This window comes from Jaculus jaculus, chromosome 14, assembly GCF_020740685.1.
Source record: "Jaculus jaculus isolate mJacJac1 chromosome 14, mJacJac1.mat.Y.cur, whole genome shotgun sequence".
Lineage (NCBI taxonomy): Eukaryota > Metazoa > Chordata > Mammalia > Rodentia > Dipodidae > Jaculus > Jaculus jaculus.
The window spans coordinates 21,749,936-21,776,433 of NC_059115.1; the positions used below are offsets into that span (position 1 = coordinate 21,749,936).

General features: G+C 48.9%; 1 protein-coding gene and 1 non-coding gene across 2 annotated transcripts; both read left to right on the top strand.

The window, feature by feature from the left end:
- Positions 1–3,291: 3,291 nt before the first annotated feature.
- On the top strand, positions 3,292–20,123 carry Bcat2 (branched chain amino acid transaminase 2). The gene is made up of 11 exons (XM_004672263.2): positions 3,292–3,369; positions 11,259–11,333; positions 11,625–11,828; positions 14,800–14,910; positions 14,994–15,113; positions 15,387–15,550; positions 17,717–17,859; positions 18,168–18,253; positions 18,466–18,606; positions 18,688–18,762; positions 19,755–20,123. The coding sequence occupies exons 1-11, from the start codon at positions 3,346–3,348 to the stop codon at positions 19,791–19,793; spliced, it is 1,182 nt and encodes a 393-aa protein (XP_004672320.1). The 5' UTR covers positions 3,292–3,345; the 3' UTR covers positions 19,794–20,123.
- LOC123454903 lies at positions 3,944–4,050 on the top strand. The gene has a single exon (XR_006633557.1). It is a non-coding gene; the product is annotated as a U6 spliceosomal RNA (small nuclear RNA).
- Positions 20,124–26,498: the final 6,375 nt, after the last annotated feature.

Consider the following 26,498-nt stretch of genomic DNA (forward strand, 5'->3'; position numbering starts at 1 on the left):
TCTCGGCCCTTAGGGGAGAGGAGTTGTTAGCTCCTTGCTGGGGCAAAAGGAGGGAGGCGGCGGGCAGGAAGCGTTCTCGGGGCAGAGGCCGGGGGAGGGTTGAGACATCTGGGTCAGGGGCTGGGCTCGCGAGAGAAGGACACTAGGGGGTGCACTGGGGAATAGATCCCCGCAGGTGGAGGTCCTCCTTGCCGCGCCCCTGGTGAGGGGTGGAGTTGCACAGCTGCTGCGGATTGGTCGAGCGCGGGGTGTGCGGCAATCGCTGATTGGCCGCCGCGGGGGCGGTTGCGCGTGGTGGGCGCCACCCGGGAGGCTGTGCGGGGGGGCGAAGAGAACTGGAGCCGCGCTGCCTGCGCGGGGGAGGTGCGTGTTTTGGTTACTGTGCCGGGTGACTGTGAGAGGGGTTTGTAGGTGTTGTAACTGTCCCACCAGGGGAGAACATGCCCCAGAATTACCGAGACACAGTGGCCTGGGCCCGAGTCTGAGGATTCAGCAGAGAGGTGACTGGTGGCAGTAGCCTGCATGCAGAAGCCAAGGAATCCTCTGATGACAAAATTGTTGCGGGCTGGGCGTGGTGGTGCACGCCTTTAATCTGAGGCCTGAGACTACATAGTGAATTCCAGGAAAAAGTGAGTTCCAGGAAAGCTTCCAGTTCCGGGTGAGAAACCCTGGGGCGCTGGTTCGGCAGTTAAAGGCGCCTGCTTGCAAAGCCTGATGCAAAAACTGGCACCTGCATCCATCTGGTGTTCATTTACAGCAGCAAGAAGTCCTGGTGCGTGCGTGCCGGGCACACACACGTATATGCAAATAAATAAAATATAACAAAGTGAATGGCTGGTGGCAGAGGGGTTCTGAAGTAGGGGAGAGGCTTATGAAGAGGTGTGACCGGGCATCTCTGTTGCGTGCTGGTGAGGAACTGGAATGAGTGGACACGCACTTAAACTGGCACAGGCAAACCTTGTGCGCTTTTATATCCCGAGAGACACAAAGAACACTATCTTGAGGGGAGAAAAATGCTATTATGAAACCAGAGAATTAAGCACCATCTTCTTCCCCACTTCCTCTCCCCTAGTCCCATTTTTTATTATAATGATTATTATTTTGGTTTTTCGAGGTAGGGTCTCACTATAGCTCAGGCTCACCTGCAATTCACTATGTAGTCTCAGGGTGGCCTCAAACTTTCAGTGATCCTCCTAACTCTGCCTCCTGAGTGCTGGGGTCAAAGGCATGTGCCACCACATCCGGCCCATTATTATTTTGAGATAAGGTCTCACTCTGTAGCCCAGACTAGTTTTGAATTTGTGGCAATCCTGCCTCATCCTCCCTAGGGCTATAATTATAGGCAAGCATCACCAGGCTGGCTCCTAAGTCTCACTTCTCTCTGAACAGGGCTTTCTGCCCTCTTCGTCTTTGGCCATTTCTTATCCTTCAGTTGTTTATCTAACCACACTCCACAGCAGACCAAAACTTGACCAGGCTCTGGAGAAATGACTTAGCAGTTAAAGTGTTTGCCTGCAAAGCCAAAGGACCTCGGTTCGATTCCCCAGAACATACATAAGCCAGATGCACAAGGTGGCACAAGTGTCTGGAGTTCGTTTGCAGTGGCTGAAAGCCCTGGCACACCCAATCTCTCTCAAGTAAATAAATAATTTAGGGAAAAAAAAAGAAAGAAAAGAAGAGAAAAGAAAGCTCCAGCCATGTGAGGAGCTGCAGGGGATAAAGAACCCATGTGAAAAGCAGCCTGGCTGGGCCGCCTACCAGGCCCAGCTGCAGAAAAAACTCACTCTCATTAGGAGGTTCTCAAGTGGTCAGAGAACCTGTCCTCCCCTTGCAAAGGTATTTATAACCTTAGAGTGGGCTGTGTGGTTGGTTAGGGCTAGAGGTTGTCAAGAAAAGGCTAGCCTTGACACTAAATTCCAGGGGTTGAATTTAACAAACCACAATGTTTAAATCCTATGAAACCTCCCTCCCAGGAGGGAGACCAGGAGGGGTCCTGGTTGTTTGTGGAAAAACAGGTGGAGGAAACTAAGCAAGAGTTAAATCAGATCATCTTTGATTTCTTGCAAGTGCAGATTTTCTTGCCTTTTTTACTTTCATGGGTCCAGTCACCCTAACTGTACTTCCTCTAATTACTACCACCCCAACACACACACACAGACCCTGCACAATTAGCCCAACATGGTGTAATCTCAGCACACTCAGGAGGCTGAGATAGGAGGATTGTGAAGTTGGGACCCCTGGGGAAATGGCTCAGTGGTGAAGGCAGTTGGTTGCAAAGTTGTGGCCAACCTAGATAATGGAGTTATATTGGGTGACTTAGGGAGACTCTGCCTCAAAATATAAAACAAAATGCTAGGGGTGTAGCCCAGTGATTGAGTTCTTACCTAGTATGTGCAAGGCCCTGGGTTACATCCCTAGTTCTGTAAAAACAAGAAGAGGCTGGAGAGATTGCTTAGTGGTTAAGGTACTTGCCTGCAAAGTATAAAGACCTGGGTTCTATTCCCCAGCACCTAAGTAAACCACAGTGGCACATGCATCTGGAGTTCATCCAGTGGCTGGAGGCCCTGGGGCCCCCATTCTCTTCTCTCTCTCTCAGCTTGCAAATATGTAAAAATATTAAAAAAACAAAACAAGCCAGGCATGGTGGCGCAGGCCTTTAATCCCAGCATTCGGGAGGCAGAGGCAGAAGGATCGCCGTGAATTCGAGGCCACCCAGGGACCACATAGTGAATTCCAGGTCAGCCTGAGTGAGAGTGAGACCCTACCTCGAAAAACCAAAAGAAACAAACAAACAAAAAACAAACAAACAAACAAACACAAAAGCTGCGTGTGGTGGCACACACTTAATCCCAGCACTTGGGAGGCAGAGACAGTAGGAGTGCCGTGAGTTGAGGCCAGCCTAAGACTGTATAGTAAATTCCAGGTCAGCCTGGGTTAGATAGAGACCCTACCCTGAAAAATAAATAAATAAATAAATAAATAAATAAATAAATAAATAAATAAATAAATAAATAAATACATAAATAAATACATAAATAAATAAATAAATAAAAAACACAGAAACAGCAAAAACAAAACCCTGCATGAACACGAGCGCCTTGGGGTGAGAGTGTGCCCGGGGCAGATCGCCGAGGGTGCCAGCAGCAGGAATTTCAATTGTCTCCTCCAGCACATGTACGCTGCAGCAAGGCCGGGCTCCCAGGGGTGCTATAACTGCGAAAGGCCTGGCAGGAGGAGGGCCCCAGGGGGCAGCCATCTGCAGGAGGGGGCGTGTGCAGGGCGGGGCCGGAACATCTTTCTTCAGGCCGCGCCCAGAGGCTGACACAGTTGCCAGCCGCACCGATCATGGCCGCAGCCGCTCTGGGGCAGGTGGGTGCGTGGCCCCGGACTGGGGCCCCTGGAGAGCCCACCCCGGGCATGGGAGGTGCACTTCCGGGAGGACCACTAGCCCGTAGCCCTTCCGGCTTGGAGCCATTTCTCTGTCCCTTGGGTTCCGCTGCAGAGCGCTGAGGAGGAGCGTGGGACCCCTGGGGAAGGAATACCGGGCTCAGCGGGCTGGAGAGTGGAGACTCCCAAGGGGTGCGGGAGGCGCTGGGGTGGGGGGCTGTCCTGCTTGGAAAACGGAGGAAGTGGGAAGCGTGGGGGAGGGGGCAGTGATGGGAGAGGTACAAGATGGAGGTGGTTGTGGTTGGGGGTCGTCTCCCGTGGGTTTTAGGGAACAGTCGCCCACTTTGCTCTGGGAACAAGGAGCCCAGGACTTTTAGGGTTTGGAAAGAAGAAGGCGCAGTTGCCACTGGGAATCGGAACCAGGAGCTTGAATTTGGGTTTCGTGGCACATGCCTGTTATCCAGTACTTGAGAGGTGGAGGCAGGAGTTCAAAGATAAGCTGCTTGGCAGGTGCTAGCCTGGTTGCATGGGACCCGGTTTCAAAAACTACAGAACCTGCTGTCTTTGGCAGCACATATACTAAAATTGAACCGATGCAGAGAAGATTAGCATGGCTCCTGCAACAAAGATGAAATGCAAATTCGTGAAGCAGTCCATATTTTAAAGAACCACAAAACAGGTTTTTTTTTTTTTTCCCCCTTGTAACTAAAGGTATAGTAAAGGGGAGTATGTGCACCTGGGTCTGGAATCTTGTTAAAGTGACACATTCCCCAGTTGTTTTTTTTTTTTTTTTTTTTTAATCTGATTTCAGACAATACTGTGTATTTACACAGCAAGCTTTCTAGTGAGGGTTAGGAATGTAGCTCAGTTGGTAGAGAGGCCATATGTTTGATCCCCAGTACTGCATAATTCTACCACTTAGGAGGTGGAGGCAGGAGGATCAGAAATTATCCCTCTGCTACATAAGGAAACTGAGGCCAGCCTGGGCTAGAGACCCTGTCACAAAACAAAACAACAAAAAGATTTCTAAGTGAGGAAGGAAACAGCTGCACTGTAACTTTGGGAGAAATGATTGCTGTTCACTTTCTCCTGACTTTTATTTGCAGCTTTAGTCAAGGCTGGTGAATTCCAGAGCAGATTTTTGTCTCTTGCTCGTAGTGACTGATGGGAATGTTCTGGGCTGACTTTGTGAAACAGCCTTGGGACAAATGGCTCGGCTTGGATGATAGTACACAGATATGGCTGAAAAGTCTATGTGTGTGTAGGTGTAAAGTGTGTAGAGGCCAGATGCTACCCATTTTTTTTTTTTTTTGAGATGTATCAATGGCCTAGAACTCTAATCAGGTTAGACTCTATGGTCAGCAACTGCCAGGACTCTGTCTCTACTTCCTAGCACTGGGACTACAGGTGTATGACACTATGCTTGGTAATATATGTGTGTGTGTATGTATGTATGTATATTTATATATATATATATATATATATAAAATAAATAGAAATATTTTAAAAAGATTTATTTTTAAGTCGGGCCCCACAAATAAAAATATTTTTTAAGTATCTATTTTTAAGTCGGGCGTGGTGGCGCCTTTAATCCCAGCACTCGGGAGGCAGAGATAGGAGGATCGCAGTGAGTTCAAGGCCACCCTGAGACTGAGTGAATTCCAGGCCAACCAGGACCAGAGTGAGACCCTACCTCGAAAAACCAAAAACTAAATTTTTATTTATTTATTTATTTGAGAGAAAGAGAGAGAGAATGAAAATGGGTGTGCCAGGGCCTCCAGCTACTGCAAACAAACTCCAGACACATGTGCCACCTTATGCATCTGGCTTATGTGGGTCCTGGGGAATAGAACCTGGGTCCTTTGGCTTTGCAAGCAAGTGCCTTAAACCACTAAGCCATCTCTCCAGCCTCCCCCCCCCAACACACACACTTTTTTTTTGTTTCTGGAGGTAGGGTCTCCTCCTAGCCCAGGCTGACCTGGAATTCATGCTAATTCCAGTCTGGCCTTGAATTCACCACAATTCTACCTCTGCCTCCTGAATGCTGGAACTAAAGGTATGTGCTACCACTCCTGGCCTTTTTGTTTGTTTATTTATTAGAGACAGAGAGAGGGAGAGAGAGAGAGTGAGAATGGGCATGCCAGGGCCTCTAGCCTCTGTAAATGAATTCCATGTCCATTTGCTTACATGGGACCTGCAGAATTGAACCTGGGTACTTAGGTTTCGCAGGCAAGCACCTTAACTGCCAAGTCATTTCTCCAGCTCTGGCCTTTTTAAATTTATTTTTTATTGAAGGTAGGGTCTTGCTCTAGCCCAAGCTGACCTGGAATTCCTATTTCTGCCTCTTGAGAGCACTGGGACTAAAGGTGTGCACCCCCATACCCCAATTTTTTTTTTTTTAACCTGAGTTTGGATTGAAGTTCTCATGTTTCCATGGTGAACGCTTTACTGATTGAACTGTCCCTCAGTCCCCAGTCCTGGACTTGGACAGGTACAGCTCTGTCATATTAGGGCACTCCCCAAGTCATTTGGGACAAAGCTGGGCTCTGAGGAAGACTATTTTTATTTTGTTATTTTGAGGCAGGCTCTCACTCTAGCACAGGCTGACTGGGAACACACTTTGTATCCCTAGATTGGCTTCGAACTCACAGGAATCCTCCTACCTTAACCTCCCTTCTTGATTTTTGAGATTATAGGTATGAACCACTGTGCTCGGCTATAGGAAGACAGTTTCGCCCTGTAATGGAGTGAGCTCTAAGCTATGATGGTGGGTGCTCATATGGTGACACCCTAGAGTGTGAAAGAGACATTTCTGTGGCTTTGGCATGGACAGTCTTGTGGGGACTAGCTTAGACTAACACAGGGATAGTTCTTGGGTCTGAAGGACACAACCTTGAGACTTGACAGGGACAATCCTAACTATAGAGGGTAGACATGCTAGCTGGGGCAGAAGGGCAGTCCTGGGAGGTGACATTCTCAGGGCCTCCCGAGATTATAAGATGGAGTTTCTTGGACTTCTGAAATCTCTGTTGGAGAGAGGGTTCTGAGCTACCAAGGGGCAGTTTTAGGCAGGCGTGGTGGCACGCGCCTTTAATCCCAGCACTCGGGAGGCAGAGGTAGGAGGATCGCCGTGAGTTCGAGGCCACCCTGAGACTCCATAGTGAATTCCAGGTCAGCCTGAGCTAGAGTGAAAACCTACCTCGAAAAACCAAAAAACAAACAAAGGGGCAGGGTTTTTTGTTTTTTTTTTTTTTTTTGGAGTTAGGGTCTCGCTCTAGCCCAGGCTGACCTGGAATTCACTATATATTCTCAGGGTAGCCTTGAACTCCTACCTTTGCCTCCCGAGTGGTGGGAATAAAGGTGTGCACCAAAATACCAGGCCCTTATTTATTTATTATATTTTTATTATTTGACAGGGAAAGAGAAAATGGGCATGCCAGGGCTTCCAGCCACTGCAAACGAACTCCAGACGCGTCCGCCCCCTTGTGCATCTGGCTAACATGGGTCCTGAGGAATCGAACCTGGGTCATTTGGCTTTGCAGGCAAATGCCTTAACTGCTAGGCCATCTCTCCAGCCCTATTTATTCATTTATTTATTTTCAGCTCTCTCTGTCTTGCTGCCCCAATGCTCGCTGTCCTAGTCCATGTGTCTGTCTTCCCCTGCTGGGAGGAAGCAGGACTTCATTGCTGGGCAAACTTCATGTCACAACCAGAAGCCTTGTAGGGGGCTGACACTGATCACCTCTGAAGCCCTTGGGCACTACACTATCGAGACCACAGGCGCAGAGAACAAGCCTTTAATCCCAACACTCAGGCTGTGTTAGCAGAATCTCTGTGAGTTAGAGACCAGTCTGAGGTTCAGAGTGAGTTCTAGATCAGCTTAGGCTAGAATAAGATCGTACCTAAAAAAAAAAAAAAAACCACAGGCGACATCTGAGGGCTAGCGAGATGGTTCAATGGATAAAAGTGCTTACTGTTTAAGAGTGAGGCCCTTAAATCAGGCATGGTGACATACGCCTTTAATCCCAGAACTCAGGAGGCAGAGATAGGAGGATTGCCTTGAGTTTAAGGTCAGCCTGGTCTAGAGTGAGGCCCTGAGTTCAGATCCCTAGCACCCACATAAAATACTGGGCATGGTAGCATTCATGTATATGCTCAGTGCTGGGCAGCATCAGAAAATTCCTGGGCTTGGTGTCTAGTTAGTCTAGTGAATCTGTGAGCTCTAGATTCAGTGAGACCCTGTCTCAAAAAAATATGGCCTTTAATCCCAGCTCTTGGGAAACAGAATCAGGAGGATTGCTGTGAGTTCAAGGCTACCCCGAAACTACGTAGTGAATTCCAGGTTAGCCTGAGCTAGAGTGAGACCCTGCCTCAAAAAACCAAACAAACACAACAACAACATAAAATATGGTGGAGAATGACTGGGGAAGAACCGTAATGTTGATCTCTGACCTCTATATAACACATACACACATGCACATGCACCCATACACATATATATGCCCATATGTGTGAACATGCATAAATACCACACACATGCAAAATAATCAATGCCCAGGGCTGGAGGGATTGCTCAGTAGTTAAAGGCACTTGGCTGTAAAGCTAAGAACTTGAGTTTATTTCCCAGTACACATGTAAAGCCAGATGCACATGGTAGCACATGTGCCTGGCATTCGTTTGCAGTGGCAAGAGGCCTTGGCTCATTTTCTCTTTCACTGTCTCTCAAATAAATAAATAGCCGGGCGTGGTGGCGCACACCTTTAATCCCAGCACTTGGGAGGCAGGGGTAGGAGGATCACTGTGAGTTCGAGGCCACCCTGAGACTACATAGTGAATTCCAGGTCAGCCTGGGCTACAGTGAGACCCTACCTCAAAAAACTAAAAAAAAAATAAAAATAAAAAAAAAAAATAAATAAATAGTCATATTTGAGCCAGGCTTATGTTGCAGGCCTGTCATCCCAGCTATTCAGTAGGCTGAAGCAGAAAGATCAAAACTTCAAGGCAAACTAGGGCTGAGCTACAGAGCAAGTCTGAGGCCAGTTTGCATAATTTAGTGAGACCCTGTCTCAAAAACAAACAATCATACAAACCAGGGGCTGGAGAGATGGTTTAGCAGTTAAGGTGTTTGCCTGCAAAGCCAAAGGTTCAACTTCCCAGGACCCATGTAAGCCAGATGCACAAGGGGGCTCATGCATCTGAAGTTCGTTGGCAGTGGCTGAAGGCCCTGGAGCACCCATTCTCTCTCTCTCTCTATCTGCCTCTTTCTCTGTCTGTTGCTCTCAAATTAATAAATAAAAATATTTTTTAAAAACCAAAACAGAGTTGGGTGTGGTGGCGCACGCCTTTAATTCCAGCACTTGGAAGGTAGAGGTAAGAGGATCGCCTTGAGTTCAAGGCCACCCTGAGACTACACAGTTAATTCCAGGTCAGCCTGAGCTAGAGCCAGACCCTACCTCAAAACAAACGAACAAACAAACAAAAGACCAAAAAAACCCAGCAAAACAGATTGGGGATGTAGCTCAGTTGGTACAGTGCTTACCTGGCATGTACAAAGCCTTGGGTTTGAATTGAGCATTGCCTAAACTGGATGTGGCCTGTAATCCCCAAATTCAGTATATAGAGGTAGGAGGATCAGGAATTAAGGTCAAAAAAAGAAAGAAAGAAGGAGGGGGGCTTAGAGAGATGGGCCCAGTGGGTGAAGTGCTTGCAAAGCATAAAGATCTGAGTTTGGATCCCCAGCGCCCATGTGTAAATGCAGACATGGGTGTGGTGGCACATTCCTTAACCCCAGCACTTGGGAGGCAGAGGTAGGAGGATCCCCATGAATTTGAGGCCACCCTGAGACTACATAGTGAATTCTAGGTCAGGACTAGAGTACAACCCTATCTCGAAAAGCCAAAAAAAAAAAAAAAGCAAACATGGAAGTGCACATTTGTAATTCCAGGGCCAGCCAGTCTATCAAAGTCTGTGAAATTTAGGTTCCTTGAAAGACCCCATTTCAGTCAGGCATGATGGCACATACCTTTAATCCTAGCACTTGGGAAGCTGAGTTAGGAGGATCACTATAGTCCAAGGCCAGCCTGAAACTACATAGTGAATTCCAGGTCAGCCTGGACTAGAGACCATGCCTCCAATAAAATAAAATAAAGATCCCATTTCTAAAAAAAATAAGGTGAAGATTAATTGAGGAGGGAGGGTACCCGATATCGAATTGGCCTCCACACATATGAAAACCCATGCATACACCCAAGTTTTCATGGCCCAGACAGGCCTTGGCAGCTTCCAACCTGGTCTTTCTGTGACTCACCTGCAGTCCAGTGACCTCTGCCATCCTTCCCCATCCTCACTGCCACTGTAGGCTCTCCCAGTTCATGTGTACAGCAGCAAGCTCACTACCCCTGTCTCCTGCAACCTCATGACCCAACTGCTTCCCTGTGGGGCCAGCAGAAACCGGCATGGTGAGGTCAAAGGTCACAGCAGGGCCCACACTCCTGCACAAGGCTCATACCTGCTGTACCTGTGAACCTCAGGCAGGCCGCTGTAGGTCTGGACCCCTTGCCTCTGCCAAGAGCCCTGCAGTCCCTGCCAAGGGTGTCCGGGAGTTGCCCAGCCATGTGGCTCCTTGAGTAGAAAGCATCAGGACTCCTTGGGTTTGAGGGGAAAGGCTGGGGAGGACTCCCAGGTCTGAGGGAGAAGGTCTGGGGTCTGGACTCTCCTGAATCTGAGGGAGGACTCTTGTTCCGAGGGAGGAGGGCTGGGGCCTGAATTTTTTCTTTCTTTCTCCCTTTCTCCCTTTCTTTCTTTCTCTCTTTCTCTCTTTCTTTCTTTCTTTCTTTCTTTCTTTCTTTCTTTCTTTCTTTCTCTCTTTCTCTCTTTCTCTCTTTCTCTCTTTCTCTCTTTCTCTCTTTCTTTATCTCTCTCTCTCTCTCTTCCTCTCTTTCTCTCTTTCTCTCTTTTTCTCCCTCCCTCCCTCCCTCCCTCTCTCTCTCTCTTCTCTCTCTCTCTCTCTCTCTCTTTCTTTCTTTCTTTTTGAGGTAGAGTTTTGCTCTAGCCCAGGCTGACCTGGAATTCACTATGTAGTCTCAGGCTGTCCTTGAACTCACAGCAATCCTCCTACCTCTGCCTCCTGAGTGCTGGGATTAAAGGCGTGCGCCACCACCCCCAGCTTTTGAATTCTTGTTCTGAGGGACCAGGACTGGGGCCTGAACTCCTGACTCTGAGAGAGGAGGGCTGTGGGTCTTGATGGCTGTTCTGGGGCAGCAGGCCCCTCACTTTTTCTAACTCTTGTCGGTATCTGGGCTCCCCTGGGAGGCTTTACTTACCGGCTCGCGGTCCTAGTTCTCTTCGTGTCTGAGCTGGTCTCAGGCTGAGTTCAAAGTTCCCTGGAGTAGGAGGCACCTGGGTTTGACTTTGCCCCGCGTGGTGGAGGGGGCTGGAGCTGACTGTGCACCTTCTAGGCTTGGACCTGCTGGCTGGGGCCTTGGCAGAGCCACAGACATTATCTAAGATGCACTGGGGAAAAAAATAAAATGAGGGCTGGAGGGATTGCTTAGTGATTAAGGCGTTTGCCTGCAATGCCAAAGGACCCTGGTTGGAATCCTCAGGACCCACATTAGCTAAACGCACAAGGGGGTGCACACATCTGAAGTTCGTTTGCAGTGGCTGGAGGCCCAGGCACGCCCATTCTCTCTCTCTTCCCTCTTTCTCTGTCAAATAAATAAATAAATAAATAAAATATTTTAAAAATAAACAAAATTAAATCAGATGCCCCAGGATTGTGATTTCAGGCCTCAAGGACCTCACAAGCAGGAGACAGCAAGAGTGCCAGGGTCGTTCATTGCCTCCCTTGTGTGTGATTCTCCCTACTCCAGATCTTGGCCCGAAAACTTTTCCCTGTGCCTTGGCTTCTGTGTGGGTCCAGAAGATGTATGTCCTCCAACTTCAAGGTGAAAGGCGGGCCCGGGGTCTGAGGGAGGAAGGCTGGGGTCTGGGCCCCTGGATTGAGGCCTGTCACCGAGGGCCACAGCCCAGAGGTGAGAGGAGTGTGGTACTTGGGCAACCCAGTAAGTATTGTACCATAAGGCTCAGTGAAGAAGGTGAAATTATTTCCTCGAGGCTTTTGGGGCCCCGCAGCCTTCTCTTTGGGTGTCAGGCTGGAGCCTCATGGAAGCTGTAGTCTCTCAGGTTGGCCACTGCGACAGGATTCCAGATCCCCTGTGTTCCCTGTCTTTTCTCAGGCCGCAGACTTGCAGCTACAGGTGACACAGCGGCCACAGAGGAAGCCCAGCTCCAACGAGCAGCTGCTGTTTGGGAAGACGTTTACAGACCATATGCTGATGGTGGAGTGGAGTGGGACGACAGGCTGGAGCCCACCTCGCATCCAGCCCTTCCAAAATCTCACACTGCACCCAGCCTGCTCTGCCCTCCACTACTCCCTGCAGGTGGGATGGCCCTCAACTTCTGACCGCTGGCCTTGTCTACATCTCTTGCTTGCTGTATCTTACTGAATCGATCTCCCGGTTTCTTCTTTCTGTGGGTCTGTCATGGTGTCTGAGATGTCTCAGGTCCCATGTGCCATGCCGGGTGATGCTGGGTTCCCACTATGAGAGAGCTTAGCTTGAGCTGGACCCATGTGTTCTGATGAGACAGAGACCAGAAGAGACTCTATTCTAACTTGAACATGAGGTCTCTCCTGGCAAAAAGGAGGGATCAGGTTGTTAAGAAGAGATGGACAATTTGTGCAAAGTCCCAAATGGGAGAAGAATGGTGTTGGGAGAAACTGTGAGGTCAGACCATAGCAGAGGAGGCCCAGGAGGTCATCAGGAATGGTCATAGAAGAGCTGACAGCCGTGGAAGTTAGTGTAGGTGTATAACTCCTCAGGCTATGTGGAAAGCGAGCTGGAAGCCAGATATGGTGTAATCCTATTAGCTAGGGGCCGAGACAGGAGAAGTGCCTAGAGTTTGAGGCAAGCCTGGATTACATAGTGAACATCAAGCTAGTTAGGGCTACTCGGTGAAACCTTGCCTCAAAAAAAAAAAAAGCAAAAGCCAGGTGTGGTGGTGCACGTCTTTAATCCCAGCACTTGGGAGGCAGAGATAGGAGGATCACTGAGAGTTCGAGGCCACCTTGAGACTACATAGTGAATTCCAGGTCAGCCTGAGCTAGAATTTAGAATTGAGAGAATGGGAGCCAGATTCTCCTATAACAGCCCTTAAAGATTTTTGCTTATCTTTGTTACTGCAGCATAATATTCTGTTTTAACAATTCATTAGACAGTATCCTATTGTGGATTGTGGGACATTTTGATTATTTCCAGCCTTGTGCTATTACAAAAAAAAAGGTGTTGCAATAAACAAGCACATATGTTGCTTTCTTTAGGTGAGAGCATATCTCTGTGCCCAGTTTCTAGAGCTGGTGGATTAAAGGGCGTGAATGCCTGTCCTGTTGAAAGGTATCACCACAGTGTTCTCTCCAGAAGTTGAATCTGTTTCCAAACTTGCCAACTGACCCATTTCTTCAACCTTGAACAAGCCTTATGAAACTTAGAACTTTTCCAGTCACTGAAGTAATTTTTATTTATTTAGGTTGTTCAAGGTAGGGACTCTCTTTGGCCTGGACTAGAGTGACACTTTGCCTTGAAAAAAAATACTTCAAAGCCGGGCGTGGTGGCGCATGCCTTTAATCCCAGCATTTGGGAGGCAGAGGTAGGAGGATCACCATGAGTTTGAGGCTACCCTGAGACTCCATAGTGAATTCCAGGTCAGACTGGGCTAGAGTGAAACCCTACCTTGAAAAACAAAAACAAACAAACAAAAATACTTCAAAGCAGGGCATGGTGGCACATGCCTTTAATCCCAGCACTTGGGAGGCAGAGGTAGGAGGATTGCTGTGAGTTCAAGGCCACCCTGAAACTACATAGTGAATCCCAGGTCAGCCTGGGCTAGAATAAGACCCTGCCTCAAAAAACCAAAAACTGAAATATATATGAAAGAGTTTAGGCTTAGCAGGACCTCTTGTAACTACAAAGGAATTGCAGTTGCATGTGCCACCTTGTGCATCTGGCTTTACATGGGTACTGGGGAATTGAATCTGAGTCAGCATGCTTTGCAAGCAAGTACCTTTACTTTAATCATTGAACCATTGCCCCAGCCCCACTGGTTGTTCTTTTTTTTTTTTTTTTTTCCTAACAGTTTTTGTTATTTATTTGAGAGCGACAGAGAGAGAAAGAGGCAGCTAGAGAGAGGGAGAGAGAATGAGTGTGCCAGGGCCTCCAGCCACTGCAAATGAACTCCAGATGCATGCACTGCTTTGTGCATCTGGCTAACGTGGGTCCTGGGGAATCGAGCCTTGAACCGGCATCCTTAGGCTTCATAGGCAAGTGCTTAACTGCTAAGCCATCTCTCCAGCCCCCCCCTTTTTTTTTTTTTGAGGTAGTGTTTCACTGTAGTCTAGGCTGACCTTGAATTCACTATGTAGTCTCAGGGTGGCCTCAAACTCGTGGTGATCCTCCTCCTCTGCCTCCCGAGTGCTGGGATTAATGGTGTGCGCCACTATGACCAGCTCCCACTAAAGTTTGTGTTTTTTTTGAGATAGGTTCTCCTGCTACTGCAGATAAACTCCAGACACATGAACCTCTTTGTGTCTGGCTTTATGTGGGTATTGGAAATTGAACCTGGGCAGTCAGGCTTTGCAAGGAAGCACCTTTAATGACTTAGCCACCTTTCCAGACCCCTCTTGATGCTTTTGTATTTGTTTTGTTTGTTTGTTTTTTCCAGGTAGGGTCTTACTCTAACCCAGACTGACCTATAGTCCACAATATAGTCTCAGGGTGGCCTCGAACTCATGGTGATCCTCCTACCTCTGCCTCCCAAGTGCTGGGATTAAAGGCGTGTGTCACCATGCCTGGTGCCTCATGATTTTTTTTTTTATAATTTTTTTTTGTTTGTTTTTGTTTTTGAGGTAGGGTCTCACTCTAGCCCAGGGTGACCTGGAATTCACTAAGGAGCCTCAGGGTGGCCTCGAACTCACAGGGATCCTCCTACCTCTGCCTCCTGAGTGCTGGGATTAAAGGCGTGCGCCACCACGCCCAGCTTTCATGATGTTTTTTTTAAAACAGAGTTTCCTTCTGTAACCTAACCCAGGTTTGACTCTAACTCACTAGTCCAGTCTGGCCTTGAATATGCGATCCTCCTGCCTCAGCCTCCTGAGTAGCTGGGATGACAAAACTGAGCTGCTGTGCCTGGCTGGCTCTTTGCTTACTACAGTCTCCATCTCTTTGCGCCTGACTCTCAGCCAGCTCTTTCTCCCTCTGACTCCATCCCTAGCCCTGTCTCCAACTGTGTCATGGTGTATCTGTCCCCTTGATGGCCTGGGGTCTCTGAACCCTGAACACTCCTCCCCTGTCCCTGCAGCTCTTCGAGGGCATGAAGGCTTACAAGGGCAGGGACCAGCAAGTGCGCCTCTTTCGACCCTGGCTCAACATGGACAGGATGCTGCGCTCGGCTCAGCGCCTGTGCCTGCCAGTGAGTAGTCTGGACCCCGAGGAGGAGGGCAGTGGGCGGGCAAGGGAAGTCAGGGTCCCTGACTCCTAGAGGATCCCATCCAGAGTTTTGACAAGCTTGAGCTGCTCGAGTGCATCCGCCAGCTCATCGAGGTGGACAAAGACTGGGTTCCTGATGGTGCTGGGACCAGCCTGTACGTGCGACCTGTGCTCATCGGGAATGAGGTGGGCAGCACGGGCCCTGGAGGCTGACACACCTGGGTCAGAGGAAGTGGAGGGCAGAGCCTGGACCCCTAGGTCTGAGGGAGGAGGGCTGGGGTCTGGGCCCCTGGGTCTGAGGGAAGAGGGTTGGGGTCTGGGCCCCTGGGTCTGAGGGAGGAGGCTTTGGTTGGAACTTCTAGATCTGAGGGAGAGGGCTGGGACCTGCACCCCTGGGTGTGAGAGGGAGGGTCTGGGGTCCAGGCCTCGGAATCTGATCTGCCACTCTGCCCATCACAGCCCTCGCTGGGTGTCGGCGCGGTCACACAAGCCCTCTTGTTTGTCATTCTCTGCCCTGTGGGCTCCTACTTTCCTGGAGATGCCATGACCCCTGTCTCCCTCCTGGCTGACCCGAAATTTGTCCGAGCCTGGGTGGGTGGAGTCGGTGACTACAAACTGGGGGGGTAAGTAGCATCTCACTTCCCAGAATGCCCTGTGCACTGGACATGGGAGACGCAGTAGAGGACTGAGCTGGGCATTCCCTGCTGCTTTACATGGTCGAGGCAGCTTTGCCTTGTGTTGGGATGTCCCCTCATTTTGGCACTGTGGTCAGGGCACTGTGCTTTCTCTGTGTCTTTTGTTGTCCCTGCTATGTGAAAACAGAAGTGGGAGAAGGATGGGGTCTTTTCACATATGGACATGTGAGCTCAGGCATGGATGGAGGTCTGTGGAAAAACTAGGAATGGGACCCTGTGAGCCCATAGAAAGCAAGTTTGCCTTAGGTCATTGGTCCCTTTCCAGGCCACCCATGCCCCCCGCCACTGCAAACGAATTCCAGATGCATGTGCCACACTGTGCATCTGCCTTTACATGAGCACTAAGGAAGAACTCGGGGTGCTAGGATTAGCAGGAAAACATCTCAAATGCTGAGCCATCTCTGTAGTCTAAGAACTTTTATAATTTTAATTTATTTATTTGCAAGCAGAGAGAAAGAGATAGAGAGGAGACAGACAAAGAGATAATGGGCATGCAAGGGCCCTGAGCCACACCAAATGAACTCCAGACGCATGCACCCCCTTGTGCAGCTGGCTTACATGAGTACTGGGGAATCGAACCTGGGTCATTTGGCTTCACAGACAAGTTCTAATTAATTTATTTGAGAGAGGAAGAGGGAGAGAGAGAGAGTATGTGTGCATAGGCAGGGTCTCCTGCCATTGCAAACTCCAGACACATGCACCACTTTGTGCATCTGCCATTACATGGACACTGGGGAATCAAACCCAGGCCATCAGGCTTTACAAACAAATGCCTTTAACCACTGAGCCATCTCCCTAACCCCACTGAAGTAATTTTTTTTTGTTGTTATTGTTGTCTTTTCAAGGTAAGGTCTCACTCTAGCCCAGGTTGACTGGGCACTCACTCTGTAGTCACAGTCTGGCCTCAAACTCACAGTGATCCTTCATATTTATTTATTTTTGAGGTTTTTGAGGTAGGATCTCGCTCTAGCCTAGGCTGACCTGGAATTCACAATGTAGGCCCAGGGTGGCCTTGAACTCATGGCGATCCTCTTACCTCTGCCTCCTGAGTGCTGGGATTAAAGGTGTGTGCCACTATGTATAGAGAGGCAGAATAGACTCCCATGTACGGGGGGCGGGGGACAGGATAGGCTCCCAATTGGGCACAGGGATGTCCAGTTTTTGCACCAGGCTCAGAATTCTACACATGGCTGGGATCTTGTCCTGGGACAACAAGGAACCTTGGGCAATTTGAAAGTAAGTCAGAAATAAGGTAGGGTCTGGGTAACACACTGCAGACTAAGTAAGGTATGGAACTACACACCTGTAATGCTAACACTCAGGGGGCTGAGGCAGGAAGATTGCTTTGTGTCTAGAGGCTAGCCTGGGTACAGTTAGTTCCAGCCGGGCGTGGTGGCGCATGCCTTTAATTCCAGCACTAGGGAGGCAGAGGTAGGAGGATTGCCATGAGTTCAAGTCCACTCTGAGACTACAGTGAATTCCAGATCAGCCTGGGCTAGAGTGAGACCCTATCTTGAAAAAAAACAAGCAAACAAAAAACCCAAAAACAAAACAACAACAACAAAACCAGAGTTAGTTCAGGCTTACCAGGGCTACAAAGTAAGACTGCCAAAAGACAAAACCAAACAGCCAGGTGTGGTGGCACATGCCTGTGATCAGTGCTCAGATGAGGTAGGATCAGTTTAAACGGCCTCATCTAAAACAAGATGCTGCTGGGAATCCTGAAGGTGGCTCAGTCCATTAGGGAAGCCCACAGAAACTGGCCTGGGTGGAGGAGTCAAAACCCCTCTAGGAAGGTGAGGCTGGAAATGGTGTTTCAGAACAGTGGGGGATTTGGTTGTAATGAAATGCGTAGGAAGATGGGCAGTAGAATCAGTGGTGTATGTGTGATACAGAGAATGAGAACACGCAGGAAAGAGGGGCATTCCACCATGTCCTTGACTGGCTCATGGCCACTGATTCTGTTGTGGGAGCACTGGAAGCTGGGGAAAAGATAGGACCAGCGCTGGTATAGAAAGATTCTTTTAGGGATGTGTTGAGGGATCATGGGGGCCGGGGTCCCATGGCCAGTCTAACCAGGCTGTCCTCCTCCAGGAATTATGGGCCTACCGTGGCAGTGCAAAAAGAGGCCCAAAAGCAGGGCTGCGAGCAGGTCCTTTGGTTGTACGGGCCAGACCATCAGCTGACTGAAGTGGGCACCATGAATATCTTTGTCTACTGGACCCATGAGGATGGGGGTGAGCTCACACGTGACACAACCCAAAACCCTGATGGGCCTGGGTAATGTGTAGTGGGTTGTAGGCTCTAGTGGCCCTGGGAAAGAGGATGGGGAGAGTGCCCACAGATGTAAAAGCATCAATTCTTTTTTTTTTTTTTTTTCGAGGTAGGGTCTCACTCTGGTCCAGGCTGACCTGGAATTAACTCTGTAGTCTCAGGGGGGCCTTGAACTCACCGCGATCCTCCTACCTCTGCCTCCCGAGTGCTGGGATTAAAGGCATGCGCCGCCACGCCCGGCTTAAAGCATCAATTCTTATCATTCGTCTAGTGCTGGAGCTCGTGACGCCCCCGCTGGATGGCATCATCCTGCCTGGAGTGGTCAGACAGAGCCTGCTGGACCTGGCTCAGACCTGGGTAGGGCCTAAGGGGCACCTGTGGTTTGGGACCAGGACACCAGGGACCTGTGGTCAGGGGTGCACTGTATGGCATGGCCCTGTCTCCCTTCTTGGCTCATCTCTCTACTTCAAGCCTCTGACTTTCCCAGCAGCCTTAGGGAGGGAGAGGCAGGGGTCTGTGGCCACACAGCTGTCCTGGGGATTCGTGTGCATGGTCCCCTTGCCCTGCAGGGTGAGTTCCGGGTGGCCGAGCGCAAGATTACCATGAAGGAATTGCTGCGAGCGCTGGGGGAAGGCCGTGTGCGGGAAGTCTTCGGCTCAGGCACTGCCTGTCAGGTCTGCCCGGTGCATCGGATCTTGTACGAAGGCAAGGTGAGGCTGGGCTGCAGCGGAAGGTAGGACCCGTTAAGAGGGAAGGGCACCCCATCCTCATGGCTGCTTCTCCCCACCCAGCAACATCACATTCCCACCATGGAAAACGGGCCTGAGCTCATCCTCCGCTTCCAGAAGGAGCTGAAGGCTATTCAGGTGAGTCGCTCCTACAGGAGGACTGTCTGATGATGAGGCTGAACTTGAGCCAAATAACCCTTTCCTGTCTCTGGGACCCCTGGGTCAACACTGGCTTCCCTTCCCATGAGCCTCTGCAGGACTTGGGTCTTCTGGTCAGAGACTTCTCCCTTTCTTCCATGGGTCTCTATAGGTCCTGGGAGAAAATCTCCTGAGAGGAGAAATTTCCTTCCCAAGCCCCTTTGCCGCCCTGTCTTGTGGGCCTTCTGTTGGGTTTCTGCTGACCTTGGGGTCTCCCTGGTGGCAGAGAGCAAGTCTTCCCTTCCCGTGAGCCTCCTCTGCCTCTGGGTAAATTCCCATCCCAAGATCCTTTTATAGCCTCTTTATTGGAAGAAATCATCTCCTTCACTGAGCCTTGGATCCCCTGGTAGGTGAGAGTCCCCTCTCTTGACATAAGCCACCGAGGGCCCTGGGCCACCTGCAAAGAGAATACCCTTTTTCATGAGCCTCTGCCTAGGAAAGTTTCCTCCTCCAAGTCTGGTGCATTCCTCTTTTTTTTTTTTTTGGTTTTTCGAGGTAGGGTTTCACTCTAGCCCAGGCTGGCCTGGAATTCACTATGGAGTCTCAGGGTGGCCTCGAACTCATGGCGATCCTCCTACCTCTGCCTCCTGAGTGCCTGGATTAGAGGCGTGCGCCACCACGCCCGGCTTTGCATTCCCATTCTTATTAGCCACGAGGTCTTCCCTAAGGACCTAGAACAACACATGTTAAGTGAAAACATCTTTCCCCTAGAGGTTTACAGTAATTCTTCTCCATAGACCCCTACCTTCCTAATTTCCTGTGTCCTTGCCTTGATTTTCCCTCCTCCCATTGTTGGTGGGCCTGGGGGTGGGGCCTACCTTTCCCAGGAGGCATCAGGGTGCCGCTCCTAGAGCCATCATGCGAAGATGTCCCAGGGCCTGTTGGGGGTTGTAGTGCAGCTCCTCTCACATCCCACTTCCACTGTCCTGCAGTACGGAGCCAGCGCCCACGAGTGGATGCTCCCGGTGTGATGCTTCGGGCTGTGCCCACAGGGCTCAGATCAACCTGTAGCACCCAGTACCGCCATCCTTGCCTCGCTCCCAGAGACTCACTGAAGTGCAATAAGAAAAGGCCAGGCCGGACGCCTGGGTCACTGGCGCCCGCCAAAGCCTTAAGGGCCGGACCTGGCGGTTTGGATCTCAGCTTCAGGCTGCAGGCCTCCGCAGCTGCTCAGTGTCATGGGGTCAAGGGGGCATCTTGGCCTCCGCTCCATATCTCCGTTTTCAGGCCGGACCCGGGTGCTGTATTACTCTCAGTCCTTGCTGCAATTTTGAAATAAAATGCCAAAGAACAAGACAATAGCTGTCCTGTCCAGTGACTACCCCTCTGGGATCTGGAGCCTTAAAATATGACTCCTGGTCCTCAGCCCATTTTCTTTTCTTTCTTTTTCTTTTTCTTAACAACTTCCATGATCATAAACAATATCCCATGGTAATGTCCTCCCTCCCCCCACTTGCCCCTTTGAAACTCCATTCTCTATCATATCCCCGCCTCCATTCAATGAGTCTCTCTTTTATTTTGATGTCATCATCTTTTCCTCCTATTATGATGGTCTTGTGTAGGTAGTGTCAGGCACTGTGAGGTCATGGATATTCAGGCCATTTTGTGTCTGGAGGATCACATTGTAAGGAGGCCTACCCTTCCTTTGGCTCTTACATTCTTTCTGCCACCTCTTCCACAAGGGAACCTGAGCCTTGGAAGATATTGCAGTGCTGAGCACTCCTCTATCACTTCTTCCCAGCACCATGATACCTTCTGAGTCATCCCAATGTGTCTGCCATCTGAAAAGAGAAGATTCTCTACTCAAAGTGAGAGTAGCATTAATATAAAGGTATAAACATTAAGAGAAGTGCTTACTGGGCAGTTTGATGAGCATAGCATATACATTTAGCCAGACAGCAGCAGACGTTACACCCCTAGGGCTCAAGACTACCCCTGTTTTAGGTTTTGAGTATCAGGGATGTATTCCCTCCCATAGAGCGGGCCTCCAGTCCAATTAGAGGGCAGTTGGTTTACACCATGACAGATGTGCCACTATTGTACCTGTTGGCTCATTTGGCCTGGTGGGCCAAATATAAAGCTTGCAGTATCCACTGTTGAGTATCTTCACTGGTGATTTCTCTCTCCCATTGAACTGCATGCAGAATGGCTTCTCCCAGCTGGTTTACATGGAGGAGGTTATCAGCTCAGTTCCAGCAGGATTTTTCAGTGGCCTTGAAGCCCAAGTATGTGGGATCTTCAGCAATAGAGTCTTTCCATCTATTCTGGGTGGGAAACCAAGGGCCTTGCAAAGCCCATTTTATTTTCAAGGACCCCAGTAACTTGGAGGTTATTACAGCCCGGGAGCCCCTCCTGAGATTGGTATCTGACCCCAAATGACTGATCCTCCTATGCACCCTAATCTCATTCTATGCCTATATACTATGCCAGACCCCCTCCTCACTGTTTCTTTCTCAAAACCCATTGGTGCCCAGGCCCTATTCCTGGGACCCCTGACTGCTGTCCCTTCTCTGCACTAGACCTAGTTTGATCTCCTGTCTTGTGTTCTCCCAACCAAGGCCCAGTCTCTACTCTCTGCTTCGGACCTCCATCCTGTCTGCTATCTTTTGCTTATTTTTATTTTTTCATTTTTTGGCTTTTCAAGGTAGGGTCTCACTCTAGGCCAGGCAGGCCTGGAATTCACTGTGTAGTCTCAGGGTGGCCTCGAACTCATGGCCATTCTCCTACCTCTGCCTCCCAAGTGCTAAGATTAAAGGCATGTGCCACCACACCTGGCTAATAATTTTTTTAAATATTTTATTCATTTTTATTTATTTGAGAGCAACAGAGAGAGAAAGAGGCAGATAGAAAGAGAGAAAATGGGTGTGCCAGGGCCTCTAGCCACTGCAACCGAACTCCAGATGCGTGTGCCCCCTTATGCATCTGGCTAACATGGGTCCTGGAGAATCAAGCCTCGAACCAGGGTCCTTAGGCTTCATAGGCAAGTGCTTAACCACTAAGCCATCTCTCCAGCCCTAATAATTCTTTTTAGATAAAAATTGATAGCAGCCAGCACTGGGGAGGCAGAGGTAGGAGGATGGCCATGAGTTCAAGGCCACCTTGAGACTACATAGTGAATTCCAGGTCAGCCTGGGCTAGAGTGAGACCCTACCTCAAAAAAAAAAAAAAAAAATTAAAAATAGGCTGGACGTGGTGGCGCATGCCTTTAATCCCAGCACTTGGGAGGCAGAGGTAGGAGGATCACCGTGAGTTTGAGGCCACCCTGAGACTCTGTAGTGAATTCCAGGTCAGCCTGGGCTAGAGTGAGCCCCCACCTCGAAAAACCAAAAAAAAAAATAATAATAGTATGCCGGGTGTGGTGGTGCATGCCTTTAATACCGGCACTCAGGAACCAGAGGTAGGAGGATTGCCATGAGTTCGAGGCCACCCTGATACTGCATAGTTCTAGGTTAGCGTGACCTAGAGTGAGACCCTACCTTGAAAAACCAATTAAAATAAGTTTGTTTTTATTGAGTTGAGAGGGAGATGGAGACAGAATGGGCGTGCCAAGGCCTTCAGCCATTGCAAACAAACTCCAGATGTATTCACCACCTTGTCCACCCAGCTTACATGTGTCCTGGGGAATTGAACCTGGGTTCTTTGGCTTTGTAGGAAAGAGCCTTAACTGCTAAGCCATCTCTCCAGCCCTATTCTATCTATTTTGCTACACCTTGTTCTGCCCCTCAGGGATGGCAGTACCCCCTACGAGTACCACAGACTGTGTGAACTGAGCCCAGATTCCCTCCCTCCCTCTCTCTCTCCCTCCCTCCCTCTCTCTCTCCCTTCCTCCCTCTCTCTCTCTCTCTCTCTCTCTCTTTCTCTCTCTCTTCTGTTTGGTTTTTCAAGGTAGGGCCTCACTCTAGTCCAGGCTGATCTGGAATTCACTATATAGTCTCAGGGTGGCCTCGAACTCACAGTGATCCTCTTGCCTTTGCCCTCCACCCCAGTGCTGGGATTAAAGGAGTGCATCTTCACGCCCAGCTGAATTTTTTTTTTTTTTTCAAAGGCGTGCGCCACCACGCCCGGCTGATTTTTTTTTTTTAATTTTTATTTATTTATTTTTATTTGAGAGTGACAGACACAGAGAGAAAGACAGATAGAGGGAGAGAGAGAGAATGGGCGCGCCAGGGCTTCCAGCCTCTGCAAACGAACTCCAGATGCGTGCGCTCCCCTGTGCATCTGGCTAATGTGGGACCTGGGGAACCGAGCCTCGAACCGGGGTCCTTAGGCTTCACAGGCAAGCGCTTAACCGCTAAGCCATCTCTCCAGCCCCTCAGCTGAATTTTTTAAAATATATTTTTAGAACTGGAGAGATGGCTTTTTTAAAGTTTAAAAATACGTGTATTTTTAGCTGGGTGTGGTGGCTCACGCCTTCAGTCCCAACACTCAGGAGGCACAGATAGGAGGATTGCCATGAATTCAAGGCTACCTTGAAACTACATAGTGAATTTCCAGGTCAGCTTGGACTAGAACGAGACCCTATCTCAAAATCACATATATATAAAATTTACATGGGTACTGGGGAATTGAACTTGGGTCATTAGGCTCTGCAGGCAAGTGCCTTCATCACTGAGCCATCTCTCCAGTCCTGATTTTTTTTGGGGGGGGGGTTTCTTTTGGAGATAGGGTCTCACGCCCAGTCCAGGCTGACCTGGAATTCACAATGTTGTCTCAGAGTGGCCTTGAACTCGTGGTGATTCTCCTACCTCTGCCTCTTGAATGCTGGGATTAAAGGTATTCCCCACCACACCAAGCTCGTTTGTTTTTTACCAGGCGATCCTCCTACCTTCCAAATGCTGGGATTTTTTTTTTTTTTTGTGTGTGTGGGGGGAGGAGGTTATCTCAAGGTAGCATCTCCCTGTAGTCCGGGCGATCCTTCCATCTCTTCATCCTTAGTGTTGGGATTAATGACTTTTGTCATCACAACTGACTACATATTTATTTGAGAGAGGGAGAGAGAAAGAAAGAGAGCGTGAGTATGGATGCATTAGGGCCCCCTGCCCCTGCAAAGGACCTCCGGATGCATGTGTCACTCTGTGCATTTGGTTTTACATGGATGCTGAGAAATTGAGCCCAGGTTGTTAGGGCTTGCAGGCAAGTGCCTTAACTGCTAAGCCATCTCTCCAGCCCTACATAAAGACTTTTTTTTTTTTTGTTTTTTCGAGGTAGGGTCTCACTCTGGCTCAGGCTGACCTGGAATTCGCTATGGAGTCTCAGGGTGGCTTCGAACTCTTGGTGATCCTCCTACCTCTGCCTCCCGAGTGCTGGGATTAAAGGCGTGCGCCACCACACCCAGCAAGACTTTTTAAATGCCCAAAAGACTAGTTTGAAAGCCTTTTTAAAAAAAAGAATTCCTGCCAGGTGTGGTGGCACACATCTGTAATCCCAGCACTTGGGAGGCAGGAGGATCACTGTGCGTTCGAGGCCACCCTGAGACTGCATAGTGAATTCTGGGTTAGCCTGAGCTAAAGTGAGACCCTACCTCAAAAAAAAAATACAAAAGAATTCCTGTGCAACCTGGGTTCAATTCTCCACTACCTATGTAAGGCCAGATCTACAAGGATCTACATGTCTCAGGAGTTCATTTGCAGCAGCTATAGGTCCTGGCATGTCCATTTTCTGTCTCTCTCTCAAATAATTTTTTTAAAATTTTTATTTATTTATTTGAGAGAGACAGACACAGAGAGAAAGACAGATAGAGGGAGAGAAAGAGAATGGGCGCGCCAGGGCTTCCAGCCTCTGCAAATGAACTCCAGACGCGTGCGCCCCCTTGTGCATCTGGCTAACATGGGACCTGGAGAACCGAGCCTCGAACCGGGGTCCTTAGGCTTCACAGGCAAGCGCTTAACCGCTAAGCCATCTCTCCAGCCCTCAAATAATTTTTTAAAATAATTTAAAAAAGAATTCCTCCAGTATGACTTTATTTGAGAAGGGACAGTACAAGATCAAATCAACTCAGTTTATGGCTAATGCAAAAAGAAGGAAAGAGGTCAGCCCTGTGCTTCCTACAGCACAGGTGCCCACACTCTCCTGGGCTGCCTTGACAGGCTGCCACTGTCTGCCATTACACAGTTCACAGCAAGTGACAGACGGGCCATCTAGAATCCTGAGCCACAGAACAAGAACTGAAGTAGTATCAAGATAAAGCACTTCCTCCGGAAAGAAACCCTTATGAACTGGTGACAAACTACACATCTTATTCTCTTAGTTACTGACTGCCCGTCTCATTTTGCTCTAGCTTTAAGCTTTGAGTAAACTTGTTATAAAACAATTTTTCAATGGGTGTGGTGGTACACCCCCTTTAATGCCAGCACTCAGGAGAGTGCTTGTGCCAGAACCTGCTGGCTGAAAAGGTTCGAGCCTGATGGGGAGTAAGGATTAAAGAAAGACAGGAGAAAGAATGAACGCAGGGACTCCACTCTAGGACTGAAGCGCTGTTTATTTCTCAGTAGTCCTTTAAAAAAATTTTTTTTGTTTATTTTTATTTATTTATTTATTATTTGAGAGTGACAGAGAGAGAAAGAGGCAGATAGAGAGAGAGAGAGAGAATGGGCACACCAGGGCTTCCAGCCACTGCAAACGAACTCCAGATGCGTGCACCCCCTTGTGCATCTGGATAACATGGGTCCTGGGGAATGGAGCCTCGAACCAGGGTCCTTAGGCTTCACAGGCAAGCGTATAACTGCTAAGCCATCTCTCCAGCCCATCAGCAGTCTTTTTTAATATCTTGCAAACAGTTTGCCCATGTACAAAAATTCCATGACCTTCGCACAAATTTCTATCAAAACAACTTCTTTCTGTTACAGAGTTCTGCACCTCGATCACTTCTCAGTACAAAAGATTATTCCAAGGTTGGGAGAGAAACAAACCCTCTGTTTCCAACAATACAAGCCTAAAGGTTCAAGGACGGTCAGCTCTCGCCAGGAACACTGAATATACAAACTCTTGCTTACTCGCAGGTGCAAAAGTCTTGTTGCCAAACAGCCCAATGCTATGGATTCAAGACCAGCCCAATAGCCCCTGACAGCTTGCGAGGCAGAGGTAGGAGGATCGCTGTGAGTTCAAGACCACTCTGAGACTACATAGTGAATCCCAGGTTAGCCTGGGCTACAGTGAGACCCTACCTCAAAAAACCAAACCAGGGCTGGAGAGATGGCTTAGCGGTTAAGCGCTTGCCTGTGAAGCCTAAGGACCCCGGTTCAAGGCTCGATTCTCCAGGACCCACGTTAGCCAGATGCACAAGGGGGCGCACGCATCTGGAGTTCGTTTGCAGTGGCTGGAGGCCCTGGCGCGCCCATTCTCTCTCTCTGCCTCCTTCTGTCTGTCATTCTCAAATAAATAAATTAAAATGAACAAAAAAAAAAATTAAAAAAAAAAAAACCAAACCAAACCAAACAAAAAGTTATTGAGGATCCTATCTCCAAGAGTTCTGTTCATGTGTGTTACATCTGTCATTGTTTACTAAACGAGTATTGATAGCTAAAAATGAAAATATTTACTCATTGATTTTTAAATTTTTTTTCTCAATTTTTATTAACATTTCCCATGATTATAAAAAAATCCCATGGTAATACCCTCCCCCCCAGCTTTCCCCTTTGAAATTCCATTCTCCATCATATCCTCTCCCCATCTCAATC

Excerpts from the sequence above, each read along its gene's own strand:
- Bcat2 (XM_004672263.2), top strand. The coding sequence starts at position 3,346 with ATGGCCGCAGCCGCTCTGGGGCAG. Across the intron at positions 18,254-18,465 it reads TGGACCTGGCTCAGACCTGG|GGTGAGTTCCGGGTGGCCGA; the intron begins GTAGGGCCTAAG and ends CTTGCCCTGCAG. Across the intron at positions 18,607-18,687 it reads GGATCTTGTACGAAGGCAAG|CAACATCACATTCCCACCAT; the intron begins GTGAGGCTGGGC and ends CTCCCCACCCAG.